The sequence below is a fragment of the Ursus arctos genome, unplaced genomic scaffold, assembly GCF_023065955.2.
Source record: "Ursus arctos isolate Adak ecotype North America unplaced genomic scaffold, UrsArc2.0 scaffold_16, whole genome shotgun sequence".
Classification (NCBI taxonomy): Eukaryota; Metazoa; Chordata; class Mammalia; order Carnivora; family Ursidae; genus Ursus; species Ursus arctos.
In genome coordinates, this window is record NW_026622830.1 from 28,898,339 (window position 1) to 28,916,404 (window position 18,066).

Sequence of the window (18,066 nt, forward strand, 5' to 3'; positions counted from 1 at the left end):
TCAATAGTGGGATTGCAGCACAACAATATGAATGCACTTAATGTCGCTAAACTGTACATTAAAGGAAGGTTAAGATGGTAAATTTTGTTACAGGTATTTCACAATTTAAAAAATTTTTAAGTTAAAAAAATCAATGTCATGTAAAACAAAAAGAACAAGAGAGAGAGAGAACTCTTCTAATGTGAGAGATTAAATAATAACAATGTAATATAAAACCTTAGTTTCCTTAAAAAAACAAAAACAGGGGCGCCTTGGTGGCTCAGTCGTTAAGCATCTGCCTTTGGCTCAGGGCATGATCCCGGTGTTCTGGGATCGAGCCCCACATCAGGGTCCTCCGCTGGGAGCCTGCCTCTTCCTCTCCCACTCCCCCTGCTCGTGTTCCCTCTCTCGCTGGCTGTCTCTCTGTCAAATAAATAAATAAAATCTTTAAAAAACAAAAACAAAACAAAACAAAACAAAAAAAAAACAACAGGGAAATATCCATGAAACCTCTGGAAAAATTTGGATATGGACTGGGTATTTGATGGTAGTAGGGAATTACCGTTAATATTCTTAGGTGAGATGGTATTGTATTTATACCTAGAATGTCCTTTTTTTTTTTTTTTTTTAGCAGATACTTGAGGAAGTACTTAGAAATGTCATAATCTGTAACTCACTTGAAAAGAGTTTAACGAAAAACCAGAATGAGAAAAAGAAAAGAAAAATAAAGGTAACACACGGCAAAACTGTTAAAAATTACTGACTCTAAGTGGTGGGCATACCAAGTATTCACCGTACTACTCTTCCACCTTTTCTGTATTATTTGAACATTTTCTTAATAAACATCTGGGGCTGGAGGTAAGGGTGGAGCAATTTCGGGTTTTAGAAGTGGCAGAACAGAAACTACAAGATGATCAAGATCAAAGTAAGAAAACTTCTTTCCCTGGGAAATGGTTGTCTGTCCCTCTCCACTCTCATGTTTACTACAGGATCCATCCTGCAATCATTCTCCGCACTAGAAATATTTCATCGAGTTGGTCCTTTGGCCCATTTCCTAACCCATATGAACAGCAGACAGACCAACTGCCAAGGTTACCAAGAGTCTTTGGTTTTCAAACTAACAACCAGTCAGTGACAAAAAGCATGACTATGTCATGTGACCAGGAAACAAACAGCTCCCCCAACTACTGCTGTGGAAAGCCAAGACAATACTGAGAATAGGAGCGAAAAGCGTTTCTTTTCCACAAGTATCTTGGCCAAATAAAGTGGAAGCATATAAAATACAGAAAGACCTTTTCCTGTCAAATGAGTAAAACTAAATTCAGTTCTTTCCTTTATATATTTTCCTGCTTCCCAAATTTAATTCTTAACCAGAACATAGCCTATTATTTGTCACTGAACCATTAAACTTGTCACTTATTGAAGTACTTACCTATTAAAAAAAAAAACAACCCAGTAAGTACAGAGAAAACCACAATCGCCGGTATTCCCAGCACTCAGAATTAGACTCTATTAACCTTTTGGCATACTTGCTTTTATCTACCTTAGTGCCGCTAAGTAAAATATTTATTATCCTTTTTTTGATGAAAAAAAAGTGGAATATTAAAATTGTCACTGCTCCTGACTCCCAGAGGTCACCACTGAGCTTGTTGTATATCCACCAGTCTTTTTTTTTTCAATAGAAACTTTCCAATATACACCAAGTCCAGCAAGAGCACTGCCCTCTAGCTTCCAGGTTTACTTGGGGACAGCCAGCACATCCTGGGTAGATAGATGGCCTGAGGTCACCAGGACTTTACCAAATTCCTCCTTCAGAGTACCTGTCGTCTCCTCAGACCCGCTAATGTGGTTTATGTCCAATTTGCTGCTTTTATACTATACTTTATTTCTGACTTTCCTTGGGTTCAGATTCAGAATCTAAACATGATAGATGATAAAGTGAAGAAGCCAAACCTAAACAGAAGCAGTTTACCCAAAATCACAAGGCTGAGCCAGGATTAGCGGCACCAAAATGTGAGCCACCAGATACCTTACCTCTGAACTTCTCCTTTCTGCTACACCTCACTGATGTCCTGACAAGAAGGTTTGCTACAGACACAGTACTTCCGAATTCTAAACAGTCAGTCATCTCTGTTTTTCCCATTTTATAATAGTTAATTCACTGCTCACTGCTTTTACAAGTTACTATATACACAGCCAGGTATATTTTCTTGTTTGTATTTCATTATCCTGGTTCCCTGGAAATGAAGGACAAACAAACCTGAAAAGTTTTTTGCCTGTTTTTTCCTCCATAAGTGACTTTATGTTAACTTATTTTCAAAATTAAATAATGAATATATCGTCCTTATATTCTGTATGCTTTGTGTTTTGATTGTTTTACAAAGTGAATCCTCATACTAATATAATTCACCTGATTACAGAAAACTGTGAACAATTTTGTGTGAATCTCTCAGTAATGTATAGTTCAGGTGAGTTTTTTTGGGGGGTGGGTTGTTTTTACATAAAATCATAATCATGATATGTAACTGCTCTGCAACATGCTTTTTTCACTTAACATTATACCATAAGACCTTTCCAAGTTAGTACCTAGAACTCAATCACATTTTTAAAAGTGCCACACTGTATTCTTTTGTTTTTATTTAACCAGCCACTCTGATTGAACATTCAGGATATTTATTATTTTTGCAAGAGCAAACAATGCTTCAAAGAATAACTATATCCATATTTGGCACAGCAAAAATGTCTGCAAGGTAGAGACCTAAAAAGTACCACTGCCAGGTTAAGAAGTATCTGCATTTTAAGTTTTGATAGATGTTGCCAAATTGTTTTCTTAAAACAGTCACCTACAATATACCAGAGTACCTGTTTCCCTAAAACTTTCTAAACCATGTGTTATCACTCTTCAACTAATTTTCATTATCATACTTTTACACTTCTCCCTAATCACTAGGGAGACTGTCCAATGTTCATTGACCGTCTATACTTCCTTTTCTGTGAATGCATATTCTTGTTCTTTACCCATTTTCTACTTAGTCATGGTGGGGGGTTCTGAGTAATTTATATATTCCATATTTTAAAAGTCGTATTTCGGCCTTATGCTGCAAATATTTTCTTTAAGCTTCTAGACTTTGTTTATGGTATCTTTTTCATGCAGGAGCTGTCAAGTTTTATTTAACTAAGTCCGAGTAACTCTACCTTTAGGCTTAGGAGTTTTAGGTCTCCCTTTTGTGTCTTCCCCACTCAGTATTATAAAAAAGAAATAAAATAAAATGCCAATTATTTAATTTTATTTGTATGTGTGTGTTTTAAATATTTGGCTCTTTGCTCCTCTGAACTTGCTTTTTTACTTTTGTGAAGCATGAAGACTATACTTTCAGGGATCATTTCTATAGTTTGTTACTTTTGTGAAGCAAGAGTATAACTGTATTATCTTATTTTATTTTATTTTATTTTATTTTATTTTATTTGAGAGAGAGAAAGCATGAGCTGGGGGGAGGGTGAGAGGGAGAAGCAGACTCCTCGCTGAGCAGGAAACCAAAAGCTCCTTAATCCCAGGACCCTGAGATCATGAAGGCAGATGCTTAACCGACTGAGCCACCCAGGTGTCCCAATATAACTATATTTTTCCTCCAAACTATTAATGATTCTCCCAAGACCACATATTGATCCTTTTCATCCTGATGTAGAATGCCACTTTTAGCATATGTTAAATTATTATACAAAGTGGGATCTGTATTTTCAATCTTTACTTGATCTATTTATCTATTCTCTCAGAAATGGTATACTTAAAAAATAATCAAAATTATTACTTGAACTTTGTAATAAATGGATTATTTTTATATCTTCTAGGGCGAGTTCTATCATTGTTTCAAAGATCATGGCTTTTATTGAACATTTTTTCTTTATTTTTTTTTGAAGATTTTATTTATTCATTTGAGAGAGAGAGAGCGAGAACACATGTGTGGAAGGGAGAGGGAGAGGGAGAAGCAGACTCCCCACTGAGCAGGGAGCCAGATGTGGGTTCAATCTCACGACCCAAGCCAAAGGCAGACACTTAACCATCTAAGCCACCAGGTATCCCTGAACATTTTCTTTTTCTTTTTAAGATTTTATTTATTTGTCAGAGAGAGAGAGAGAGAGCATGAGAGAGCACAACCAGGGGGAGTGGGAGGCAGAGGGAGGAGCAGGCTCCCTGGCAAGCAAGGAGCCCGATGCAGAACTCGATCCCAGGACCCTGGGATCATTATCGGAGCCAAAGGCAGACACTTAACCGACTGAGCCACCCAGGGTCCCTGAACATTTTCTTTTTAAGATGAATTATAAAATCAGTTTGTCAAGTTCCAGAAAAATTCCCACTGAGAATTTGTATTGTGATCATACTGAATTTGGACAGCATTGAGCTCCCCACTCAGGAACATGATGTATCTCTCTATTCATTTCTGTTTTATGTCCTTCTGTCAAGTTTTATATTTTTATTTATGTAAGTTTTACACATTCCTTATTAGATTGATTCCTAGGTATTTTACAGTTTTTGTTCCCATTTTGAATGTCATCTTGAATCCATTACCTTTTTCAAACAATTTGATAAATTCTTATCAGTTCTAATAGTTTTATCTATTATCATAGTTTTCCAAGTAGCAAATCACAGCGGTTTTATCTCTTCAATATTTACAGCTTTCATTCTAACTCATTAATTCATTGCATTTTTATTGAGCACCTACTGTGTGTCAGGCACTGGTCACTCAAGAGCTGGGGTGGAGGGACTTAGCAATTAATAAAAGGGAAAAAACCCTTGGGATGAAAATATTAGCATTTACATTTTGTTTTATTTATTTATTATTTCAGAACTTACATTTTCTTTTTTACATGAAGCTCGAACTCACAACCCTGAGATCAAGACCTGAGCTGATATCAAGTGTCAGACGCTTAACCAACTAAGCCACTCAGGAGCCCCTAGAACTTACATTCTAATTGGGAAATGAATGAGGGAGAAATAAAAATAAGTAGGAAAAATACAGTTATCATATGGCAGTAAGTGGAGGATTAAGAGTCCTAAGAGGAAGGTGGGTTGCTGTTTTAAAGAGAGATATTAAGAAAGGTTTTACTGGGGGTGCCTGGGTGGCACTGTGGTTAGGCGTCTGCCTTCGGCTCAGGGCGTGATCCCAGCGTTGTGGGATCGAGCCCCACATCAGGCTCCTCCGCTAGGAGTCTGCTTCTTCCTCTCCCACTCCCCCTGCTTGTGTTCCCTCTCTTGCTGGCTGTCTCTATCTCTGTCAAATAAATAAATAAAATCTTAAAAAAAAAAAAAAAAGAAAAAGAAAGGTTTTACTCCGAGGATATTTGCATAAAGACCTGAAGGAAGCTAGAGAAAAAGCTGCACAGTAAGTGCAAAGGTCCAGCACAGTGAGGAAGATAGTAATACGAGATAAAGGGGGGGGGGAGGTGGAAACCGGATTAGAGTCTTGTCAAAACTCATGATTTGAGATTTTTCTTGGAGTGTTTTGAAAAGAGGAACGACTTATATGAGATGACATATTTTCATAAGATCACTTTACTGTATTGGAAACAGACCAAACGAGGACAAGAGTTGAACCTGAGAGACCAATTAAGAGCCTACTGCAAGAAGTAGATGATTATTTCTTTTGCTTATCATCTTTTTTATTAAGTTGCTCCATGCCCAGCATGGAGCCCAATGCAGGGCTTGAACTCACAACTCTGAATCAAGACCTGAGCTGATATCAAGAGTCAGATGCTTAACCAACTGAGCCACCCAGGTGCCCCTCTTTTGCTTATATTATATTAGCTAAAACCTTATTATGGTACTTGATTTAAATCGAGAATGAAATTAAATTTTAAGTAGATGTGGGGGGTCATCTACTAATCTGTTAATTTCTTTGGTAGATTTTATCTATCTATCTATCTGAGAGAGAGAGAGTGAGAGAGAGCACAAGAGTGGCAGACAGAGGGAGAGGGAGAAGCAGGCTCCCCACTGAGCAGGGAGCCCAATGTGGGACTCGATCCCAGGACCCCAGGATCATGAACTGAGCTAAAGGTAGACGTTTAACTGACTGAGCCACCCAGGCATCCCTCACTGATAGACTTCCTGATGATAAACAACTCTTGCATTTCTGGGACAAATTCTACTTAACGTGTAAAGTTGTTTAACCATACTTCTAGATTCAATATACTATTGTTTCATTTAGAATTTTCGCATTTGTAGTTCTCCTTTGTGTTGTCCTTGTCAAGTACCAGGATTATGCCAGCCTCAGAAAACAAGTGGCAAGTTTTCTGAGGTATGTACTTAGCATGCTTTCCACTTCTACCTCCCTTGATAACAAACACTGTGCTCCTTCTCAGCCATGGTTTCCAATTTCATTTACCCAGGAGCAAGCCAGGGCAAATGGAGTCCTTACCAGGGATTTCCCCATTTTAGACCTGGAAGAGAAATGGCCTCTAGGGTCATAGTGCAGGAAGAATGTGTATTTGGGGCTGTATGGATCGAGGCAACTATTCTGACAGAAGAGTTTTGGTTCCAGTTCTTGAGGTCCTAGTTTCTGCACCTCTTCCCGTAGGAAGTCTACCTCTCTATTATTCCTTCCAGTCACATAAGGCAATATATTCTTTTTACATAAAACCTTTGAGTTGGGTTTCTGCCATTTGCAACAGAAAGCATTCTTCTTAATACAAAATAAATCCCAGTAAACATTTAGGGATGAAACATACTAATATCTATAATTTACTTTAAAAAGCATTACAGGGGCGCCTGGGTGGCACAGCAGTTAAGCGTCTGCCTTCGGCTCAGGGCGTGATCCTGGCGTTACGGGATCGAGCCCCACATCAGGCTCCTCTGCTATGAGCCTGCTTCTTCCTCTCCCACTCCCCCTGCTTGTGTTCCCTCTCTCGCTGGCTGTCTCTATCTCTGTCAAATAAATAAATAAAATCTTTAAAAAAAAAAAAAAAGCATTACAATATAGGATGGATTGGTGGATAGAGGAATGGATATATAAGGCAAATATAGCAGATATATTAAAAGTGTAGAATCTAGGTATGGAGTCACATGAACACCACTTAAAAATTCTTTCAACTTTTCTGTACTTATAGACATTTTCATAATAAAATTCTGGGGGAAAAATCAACTGTAAGAGTAATATAAACAAGCCTTATCAGCATTAATTTGGACTTCAGGTACTCATTAAAAGGAGCTACTGTAGGACTACTAGGGTTTAAGAAATTTGGCCCCTAGTTGAAGTGGCAATTATTCACTCTCCTTGCAAAACTAGAGACTTGGTCAGGGGGTGTCAGGCTGCTCAGTCAGGGGAGCACGTGACTCTTGATCTCAGGGTTGTGAGTTCAAGCCCCACATTGGGTGTAGAGACTTGAAAATAAGGTCTTAAAAATAAAAAGACAACCCCCCTCCTCCCACAAAACCTAGAGACTTGGAAGAAAGGCAAAAAGGCAGGATGCGTAGCAAGGCAATAAATGTCATTTCCCACCAATATCTTTGCTGGAGCAACAACTTACAATAGAAAAAGCAATGCCAACGTTAAAACATGGTTAACCACTGACCGTAAGTGACTCAAACTGAAAGGACACATACATACACATACAGGATGTGAATGAGAAATGCATTGGCATCATTAAATATTTGATGATTTTAATTTTCTCCCAGCACTTTCATGTAGCTCACAAGACCCATTAATAATCCTAAGGAATATAACTTTCATTCTACATTGTTACCTGCCTGTGGGAGAGACAGTTACCTAATCCATATCCATTCTCCCCTTCCTTTTCACTCACAGTACCCCAATTTTATATGGGGCAGCAATGGCCCATTTCCTCTGCTGCTAGAGCTGGCCAGTGAGACATGCAGATGCCATCATGTGGAAGCTTCTGGAGAAACTCTCTGAAGGGAAAGAACAGACTTAACTGGGAGAACTGCCCCTTCTCTTTCCCCTTGCCTGACAGACATAGCTGGAGTTCTTCCATCCACTTTGTGACTATTAAGCCATGGAACCCACTTGACAAGAACACCAAAATACACAGAAGAGGACTGGTTCCTTCCCTGATGACTTTATACCAGGACTAGCCTGCTCTCCTTAGACAGACATCTTTTGCAAGAAAAAATAAACCCTTAAGTCATTATTGTTAGGCATTTTTACCAGCTGCCAAATGTAGCTCCTAACCAATAGGCCACCTTATCTAAAACGGGTAAAACTGGTGCCCAACTGCAATTCAAGTCTACACATATTGCATGGACTGGGGTTTATAAGACACTCCACAAACTAAACAAATGGCAAATGTTATCTGGAAGTCTGTTCACGATATTCTGGTGTAACAACATCTTATTTTCCATTATCTTCCTTTTCTCTGGCTTTCTTTGGGCATTTCTTCACACAATCTGCTCTTTGTAAAGTCAGTTTCACAAGTCTTCATTCAGAAAGCATCCACGATTACTTTCCCTCACTGCTTTAACTATTAAATACATGACAAATATAAACGCAATGTGGGATCCCTGATTGGATCTTAGAGTAGAAAAAAGACGTTAGTAGGAAAACTAGGGAAATTCAAATAAGTAGTCCTAAGTACTAAAAGCCAAGTAAACAAAAGTTTACTTAGTAAATTGAAGCACTATACCAGTATTAATTTCTTAGTTTTGATTAATGCACGTGGTTATATGTAAGATGTTAGCATTAGAGTAAGCCGGATGAAGGCTATATAGGAACATTCTGTACCATATTTGCAACTCATCTATAAATCTAAAATCATTTATTTCAAAATAAGAAGTTGAAAATGAAAAGCATACCAAATGAGCTGACTTTTCTTCAAACCGGGGCTCAAAATCACAGATAAAAATTTTAAACACCCACATTGCAAACCCTTTATCTAAACTTTCAGGGCAAAACAATTTAAGCTGTGTAACTGCAGGGCATCTGTATCTCATTCACTCCCTTCTTTAAAAATCAGAATATCACAGAAAAGCCCAAGAGCTATGAAACATTTTCAAGATACTGTATACTATTAATGCCACCATATTCACTAAATAAGAGTCCTCAGTACACAGTCATCCCAGACACAAAAGGCAGATACTCAGACCTCTACTTTTGGGCCAGAAATAACCAAAAGAGCCTAACTAAGCAAACAAACCCTCTCTGCTTCTATAGGCACCATACCAAGCCTCCCTGGCCAGCATCTAAGCAAGTACACTGGAGGTAAAGCTTTGCATTTCCAGATATACAATGCTTTGCATTCTGAGTTTTCTTAAGGTAGGGATCATCCGTACAATAGCAATTTTTATTTCTATACATCTGTAAACCCAAAACAGTACCATGGGTATTGGCCACTGGCCAATAAATATCACCTGAAGAGATAACTTGCCTCTGTGAGGCTTTACTGAAGTGCTCTCTGTAGAACATCACTGTCATGAACCACTTTTCACCCTCTAGCTCACATGTGATTCTTCATTCTCTGAACACTTACGAAATTTAACATAGCCCACAGCTTCAACTATAATTACTCTCTATTCATTCAATAAATAATTAGTGCAAACAATATTTCATAATAGCTTACAACAGCAGTTCATTTTTAGTGAATGTTGTCTATGTGCCAGACACTGATCTAAGTACTAGGGCAAGCAATGTGGGAAATGGCAATAAAAAACGGTCCCAGGCCTTTGGTAATTTCCAGGGGTAACAAAGAAAGTCCTTCCTTATGAGTCCCTTAACAAGGAAGAAATTCCATCTGTACATAGTACAGAGGATCTCCAGCACAGAAACCCCTTAATCAGATTGTTTGCTAGAGCACATCCTCCGGTGGCTTCTTAATAATGGGAGCACGTAAGGTCAAACTTTGAGACTCTGCATGTGTGAAATGTCTTTATCCATCCCTCATATATGCTTGACAGTATATGGCTGGATACTAACTGGGAAGGAATCCATTTTCCTTCAGAAGGCACTGCTTCTCCATTATCTTCTAGTTTCCAATCTTGCAGCATTCCTATGATTCCTGACCCTATCTATGTGATTCGTAGATATTCTTTTGACTTTATAGCACTCAAAAATTTCACAATGTTCTACCTTGGCATGGATATTTTTAAATCAGTTGTGCTGGACTATTAGAGAGTCCTTTTGATCTGGAAACTCAAGTCCTCCGGGTTTGAGAAAATCAATCAATCAATTAATTAATTTATTTAACTTCTTGCTTTATTTTGGCTGATTTCTTCATGCCATCAAACAATAACCACTTGCTAGCCCTTGTTGTTACATATACCTACAAACTTCTGAGTCATTCAGTTCTCCACATTCCCTAAAGATTTTTAGCTTCTTGATCACTATCTCTTTTGCTATTACTACTCCCAACTTCATTCATGATAATTTCAGTAAGCACTAAGACAGGTAATCCTCCCACTATCCTTCTCTCTCAGTTCCTTTACTCCTGTCTTCCAACGATGTCCTCTATCCTACTTGAGCCACACCCTTCCACTGTGTCCACATCCAAACAGCCCAACATAGCTGAAGGAAAAGCATACAACCATGCTAACTGGGTCTCACCTTAAATTTATGACAACAAACAGCAAATGGGCACTTGTAGCTGCGTGGCAATACTAAAACATTTCCTTATTCAACTCATCTTTCCCAACTCTCCTGGATGGATTTTACACCTTCTTCCTTCTCAAACTTCGAATACCTTCTCTACTCCTCATTTTTAGCTAAAGATCTGCCTTCTTATTTAACTGCAAATACAGAAGTAAACAGAAGAGAATTTTCACTTTCTCCTACCACCAAGCTACCAACACACCAGCATTTGGGTCTATATACTCACCACAGATGAACTGTCCATGCACCTATACAGCCTGAGGCCAATATATCCATTTATGTCCTAGATCCCATTCCCTCTTACCTGCTCAAGGACTTCACCCCTGCAATTGTCCTTCTTTTAATGATCAATTTTCCTCTCTGCACTCCATCATTCCCATCAACTTCAAATGTTTTAAGGAGGCTATAATGTTTGTCCACATAAAAACAAAAAGAACTCTAACACTTCTACCCTTCCAACCAGAGCCCTATTTCTCTGCTTTCTCTGATAGCCATATTATCCTTCCCTCTCTCATGGCCACAGCCTTACCGCTCTGCTCTTCAATCCTTGAAATAACATTATTATGACTATCTATACTCACTGTCTTCAATTCTTCTCCTCCCATTTTCTCTTGAACCCACTGCACCAAACCTGTTCTTGTCAAGGTCACCAATGACCTCTATGTTACCAAATCTAATACTCTATTCTTAGTCCTCAGCAGCCCATCAATGGTACTTATTATTTGGCTTTCCAAGACTGTCTGGATTCTTCTCCCATCTCAGAGGCACGAAGCCACTTTCCATCAGAATTCGGAAAACACTGCTACACTATCTTTCCTAGACGGGATATCCCAGGACTTGGATGTTGGTCTTCTCTATCTACATTTGCTCCCAGGATCTCTATCCCATCTCACAGATTTAAATAAAAATGTGGAAGTCTTCAGTGTAGTACTTCCAGTCCCAGCCTTTCTCCTGAACTCCAGATTAATATATCCAAACTGCCTATACAATCTCTCCATTTGGATATTAGGCAACTCAAGATGATTAAGGCCAAACCTGAACTCTATTTTCTCCACAAACCTGCTCTAATTCCGGTGTTCCCAGTATCAGTAAATGGCAATTTCATTCTTCCAACACCTGAGCTCAAAACCGACTATGCCTTCTTACATTATTGTTCCTTCAGCCCTATTTCTTCCTCAGTACTTATTTCTCAACACTCTGTATTATGATTTGTACTGTTTTTGTCTCTTTCCATTTATAAAGGAGCTCTTTGAGGGCAGTGGCTTATCTTATTTGTCTCACAACACCTAGCCCAGTGTATGTTGGATTATTTGTATAAAGAGGAGTAAAATTTAAACTGATAAATAAGTCCTGAGCAGGATCAGGTCCCTCTGCAGAAAGAGATTCTGAAGTAGGAAAGCATACTTCAGCTATATCCACTGGTTCCTTAGTACAAGTCAAGATAGTTAACTTGGTAATAACTCGAAAATCTCAGTGGCTTGAAACAATGAAAGTTTACTACTTGCTCTACATGTCAAACATAAGTCACCTGGAAGTTTGCTCTGAGTCCCAGACTGGTGGACTAGCCACCACCTGGAGCACCAAGAGTCGCCACAGTAGAGGGGAAGAGAGTGGCAAATTATACACCAGAAGCTTTTACCATGAAGGAATACACATCATTCCTGAACACACTGACTGACCAAAAGCAACTCATAAAGCCATACCCAACTTCAAGGGGGCAGGCAAGTATAATTGTACCACATGCCCAGGAGGCAGAAACCAAAAATAGCTGATGGGCAGCACTGATGACTACCACATCCTGAAAAAGCAGCTTCTAGTTCTAAGCAACAGCATTTTAACTCCTGATCTCTATTCCCCATCTGTGAAAATGAACTCCATTGCTAGGATGGAACCACACACTTGAAAGTACTATCTATGGGTCTTTAGGAATGTAACTTCACCAGTTAGGCCTGCCTCTTCACTCAGGAGTCACAGTGCTGCAAAGAATCCAAATATGGGTGACAGGAAAGTGCTGAGCCCATACCTGCCATTCAATGTCAAAAGTCAAGGAAAGGCTTGAATGGGTAAGAAAAGCATGTTCAGTTATGTAGAAATAGGGTAAAGGAGGAGAACTTTGACTCAATTTCTTTTACCAAAGGTAAAACAGGCCTTGGGGCTCCTTGCACTACCCCTTGTCTGAAGACCAACAAGTTTCATTCAAACCACTTGTTTTAAGATTCAGAGTTTATGATTAATAAAGTTAGCCAACATTAATCTAACAAAGAAACACTATTTTTAAAAAACGCTGTGAACTGCCATGTTCCTAGAAACACAGAAAGCAGTAGTTATTTTAGAGATGGATTTCACTGGGAAGCTTTTTTCTCCTAAAAGTTTCAAAGACTCAAGATTCCTAAGCTCAAAATGATCTGGGATGAACCCCAAGTCTATATAGAGCTTAGATTTAATGGATGGCTGCTCCAAATTCTAAAGTATCCTGTGCAGGGGGGCCTGGCTAGTTCAGTCGGTAGAGCACGCAATTCTTGATCTCAGGGTTGTGAGTTCAAGCCTCATGTTGGGCATGGAGCCTACTTAAAAAAAAAGAAAAGAAAAAAGAAGTATCCTGTGCAGTTTCTATTCTGTACAAAGTTCAAGTACTTTCTAACAGTGAAAGTGGCTGCCAGAAATGTTAGGACAGATTGGAGATGGTTACCATAAGCAGCTAAACACTTGGAACACAAGGAATTCCTCTGAAGAGCAGAGCAGGAATTCAAACAAAGTCACCTGCCAAATCAGAAACAAATTAGGACTCCCAAATGCAACCATGGGTATCTAACTCTACCTCTCCCAACCTTTATTCATTCAACAAACGGAGGTGGGGAAAGGAATGCCAGGAAGTAAGAGAGGGACAGGATTTGAAGATTTAGTTCTTGCTCTCCATGAATTTGTTCTTGTTAAAACAAAATAAAAACAAACAAAAAAAGACTGGCGAGCAAAAAGTTAAAAATACAATGCCCTAAGTAGTATAACAAGGATACAAGAAGAACCATTTTAACGTATAAGTTAACAACCTCCTTTCAAGGAAACAACATATTCGCTTTGCTAAGTTACTAAAATAGAGAAAAAGCAAAACAAAAAACCCCCTCTTCTGGTTTAATGACAGTTTAGCAGATCCCAAAGCCCATTTCTCTCTCTCAACGATCTCCTTCATTCCAACCTCCACACTCTGCTGGCGGCCTCCTAACAGCTCCATCGCAAACAATGCCCAGACTATCAAGGTCAGCCCCAAAGGCACTGGGAGCAGAAATCGGAAACTGGTCTTCCTACAACGAAAGGGGGCGGGACCTTCCCCATTATCACCCTCCCCATCCCGAAGCACCCAGGGGCTCCGTCTCTAGCCTCAGGGGCTTAGGGTCCGCCAATTCCTCAGGGGCTTGGGGTCCGCCAATTTCGGGGGTTCTGGGCCTCTTTTTCCTATTCATCCAGTTAGTTTTCTCCAGCGCCTCCCCCCAACCTGGGCTCCCTATTGTGGAATGAGGGAGCGTCGCGATGCAGGCTCGGCATGGGGAGGTGGGGGAAGGCGCAATAGGAAAGATGCTGTCAGCGTGTATATATGTAGGGGGCGGGAGGGGGGGCACTCTTTAGGGATGCTGCTGTCAAGGGGAAAGGCTCTAGAGGAGACCTACTGTAGGGTAGATTATAGGTAAGCCGTTTCTGCGAAATCCATTCGGGGTTTCTACCTAAGGGAGCTACTGTGGGGGTGGGGGTCTCCACAGATATCCGCTTCTGGGGGAAATAGTCTAAGAGAAAGGCAAGTGAGTTACGCACAGAGAAGCCACTGCAGAGGTTCTCCACAGAACCCTTCCTGGGAGAAACCTACAGGGACGGGGATGTCATAGTAGGGGGTCTCCACGGAGGAGCCGTCTACAGGGTAGCCATTGTGGGAGCCGCTACACAGGGCGCAGTTCCTGGGGAAACGTCCCTCAGGCAGCCGTTTAGGGAAAACCGTCTGCAAGGAAGCCATGTCGGACCACGCCCTGCAGCGGGAGGCGTCGCCGGACCCCAACAGCCCGCAACCCCCGGCCCGGCCGCCCCTCTGTGTCCTCGGCCCCGAGTACCTGACGGAGGGCGACCCGCGGCCGGGGCCGCCGGGGGACCGCGCGCGGGGCAGCCCCAGCCGGTGCGGGGGGTACACGTCCATGGCGGCGGGCCGCGGCGGAGGAGGACGCTGCCGCTGCGAGGGTCGCTCAGGCCCGCCTGAGAGCTCCAGGCCCGCTGCGGCCGGGCGGGGCAGCGGGGCGTGCCGGGTGGGCGGGGGGCGCGGCGCGCGGGGGCACGTCGGGGGCGGGGGCGGGGGCGGAGCCGGACGCGCGCAAGGATCGCGGATGGGGGCGTCGAGACCCGTTGGGATGGGGGTGGGCGCACCGCCGCAGGACCGCGCCCTCCCTAAGCTGCGAGGCAGCCCGGCCGGACGTTGGGAGCACGGGTCCCCAGGATGAGGGCTTCCGCGCTGCGACTCTTCCCTGTCCTCAGGCCCCGCATCATGGAGTGGGGCTCTCTGCTGCGCCCCCAGCCACGCACGCGGACGCGCCTGGGGGCGGGGCCTTCGTCCGCCCCGCCCCGCTCCGCCGGCTTCGGCCTCCAGCGAGGCTTCCGCTGCGGCAGCCTGGTCCTGGGGCAACGCCGGGACCTGAGCACCTCCCACATTCCCTGCTCGCTTCCCTAAATCTCCCAGGCGGGTGCCTTGCTGCTCTTTCTTAACCCACTGCTAATCAACTGCGCACCCTCCCTTCAAACATCCGGCCGATTCCTAGCCGCCCTCAGGTTAGCGGTGCGCTCACACTCACGGGCGTCAGGGACCCATGGGTTCCCAGAGGATCCTTGCCCTCTACCGTTCAGATCCTGGCTGGACCTGTTTCAGACTCCAGGGTCTTGTATAAGAAACCTAATCCCACCGAGACTCCGTCTTTTCGTGTGTAAAACGGGAGAAATACTTAATTGTTAGGGTTATCAGGTGTTTCGCTTACGCAGGACGTGTTTTGATTTTTGTCTTGTGTCCCGTACTGACTTTGTCAGGATGCCTTACATGCCCTGTACTCATCTTTTTGCAATCAATTACAAAAATTTTAGAGTTATTTTTCCGCCGAGGTAATCTGAGCTTAAATCACTTAAATGACAATGCTAGTTGAAATATCCTACCTCCGCAACTAAAAAGATCTGGATAATCCCTGTTATTCCTCCAGCAGGTTTAGCTGAGGGACCAAGAGAAAGGACTAGAAATTAAAAGCACTTATTATTCACATTCAAAAAAGGACTTTTCTTGGCTCAGGTTTCAAGACGTGGACAAGTAACCACCATTATTTAGGGAGAATTTCGCATCAAAACACAAGCTCTGAAAATCAGCCAATCAGCGACAGCTTCACTCCAGTGGCTCTGCTTCTGAAAATCAGCCAGTCAACAACGGCTTCACTCCGGTAACTATTGCTTCTGAAAGTTAGTAAATCAATGACAGCCCCAAGCTTCTGAAAGTCAGCCAATCATTGACAGCTCCACGCTTTTAGACAGCAGCCAATCAGCAAGTGCCTGGCTCCGATGACCGGGCTTTAGAAGTTAGTCGGGTCGTCAGCTGCCTTGGTGACCACCCTAACAGAGCTGGAAGTCGGTCGATGGGGAGCTGTGTTCTTCCGTTTCTGAAATACCTCCAATCCCCCAACGCAAGGCTTCCCAAAACATTACATAAGATCAGCTCTGGCTTTGTTGAGGGAGACTGCGGACTCTGCATTACAAGCACAGCTCTCCTTTGGAGGCAGAGAAGTTCATCTTTTTTCTGCATGAGATATTGAGTTCAATTTTTTTTTTTTTGTCCTAAGTTTGAAATCCTTTTAAGATTCAACTCCCAGCTACCGTTAGTTATGAGTTTGGACTTGTGACAACTCAGTTTCAGCTGTGAGATTTATAAATACAACCTTTTCAAGTCTTGCGACGGTTGCTATTATCTTTTAATTTACTTTTTTTTTTTAAGATTTTATTTTTAACTGATCTTTACACCCAACGTGGGTCCGAACCCACAACCCGGAGATCAAGCGTCTCACGCCAGACAATTGGGTGCCCCGCAATTTTTTTTTTCAGTTCTATGGGTATGTTCACGAAATTGTACAGTCACCACAACCAAGTTTAGAACATTTTCATCACCCCAACAAGGAAACCTACACCGTTTATAAAAGCAGCCGTTCCCCCATTTCTCTCCAATGGTCCCAGCCTTAGGCAACCATTGATCTTTCTCTCTCTGTATGGATTTGCCCATTCTCAACATTTCCTATAAGCTGAATCATACGGTATATCCTTTGTGACTGACTTATTTCATTTAGCAAAATGTTTGCAAGGTTCATTTATGTGGTAGCACGTAGAAGAATTTCATTTTTATGGTCAAATAACCTATTGCGTGATAAATCACATCTTTCTTATCCACTTATCAGTACATTTGGGTTTTTTCCACATTTTTACTATTTTTAGCTAATGTTGCTATCAACATTAGTATACAAGTTCTAGTGTGGCCATATGTTTTCAGTTCTCTTGGGTATATAACATAGGCATGAAATTACTGGGTCATATGGTAACTCTTTAACCTTTTGAGGATCTTAGAAACTATTTTTCAAAGCAGCTGCACCGTTTACATTCTCACCAGCAATATATGTGAGTTCCAATTTATTTAAATCCTCACCAATACTTATTATCCATCTTTTTGATTGATTATAGCCATCCTAGTGGGTGTGAAGTGGTATCTCATTGTGGTTTGGGTCTGCATTTCCCCGATAGCTAATGACGTTGGGCATCTTTTCGTGTATTTATTAGCCATTTGTACATCTTTTTTGAGAAATGTCTGTTCAGATCTGTTGCCCTTTTTTTTTTCAAAGATTTTATTTACTTATTTATTTGAGAGAGAGAGAGAGAGAGAACATGAGGGGGGTGCAGAGGCAGAGGGAGAAGCAGACTCCCCACTGAGCAGGGAGCTCCATGCGGGGCTAGATCCCAGGACCCTGGTGCCCCAGCCACCCAGGTGCCCCTCTTTTGCCCATTTTTTATCGGGTTATTTTCCTTTTTATTAAGTTGTAATAGTTCCTTATATATTCTAGATACAAGTCCCTTAAGAGCTATATGATTTGCAAAAATTTTCTCCCATTCTGTGTATTGTCTTTTCACATTCCCGATAGTGTCCTTCGAAGCACATAATTTTTAATTTTGATGATATCCAATTTATATATTTCTCTTTCTTTTCTTTTCTTTTCTTTTTTCTTTTTCTTTTTCTTTTTCTTTTTCTTTCAGTATGCTCCATGCCCAATGTGGAGCCCAATGCAGGGCCTGAACTCACGACTCTGAGATCAAGACCTGAGCCTGAGGAGCACCTGGGTGGCTCAATCAGTTAAGCATCTGCCTTTGGCTCAGGTCATGATCCCAGGGTCCTGGGATGGAGTCTCACATCAGGCTCCCTGTTCGGCCGTGTGTCTGCTTCTTCCTCTGC

At 41.7% G+C, this 18,066-nt stretch overlaps 1 protein-coding gene and 1 pseudogene across 3 annotated transcripts in view; one reads left to right on the forward strand and one right to left on the reverse strand.

Moving 5' to 3' along the window:
• DNAAF9 (dynein axonemal assembly factor 9) overlaps positions 1-18,066 on the reverse strand; it is a 166,574-nt gene that overhangs the window by 110,374 nt on the left and 38,134 nt on the right. The window contains exon 1 of one of the 3 annotated variants that reach the window (XM_026503087.4): positions 14,666-14,846. The exons of the other annotated variants lie outside the window; for them this stretch is intronic. Within the exon in view, the coding sequence (XP_026358872.2) occupies positions 14,666-14,748 (83 nt within the window). The 5' untranslated portion in view covers positions 14,749-14,846. Of the gene's footprint in view, positions 1-14,665; positions 14,847-18,066 lie in introns of those variants that run through there. 3 annotated transcript variants of the gene reach the window in all.
• Positions 3,341-3,413, forward strand: LOC113258868 (small nucleolar RNA U3; annotated as a pseudogene).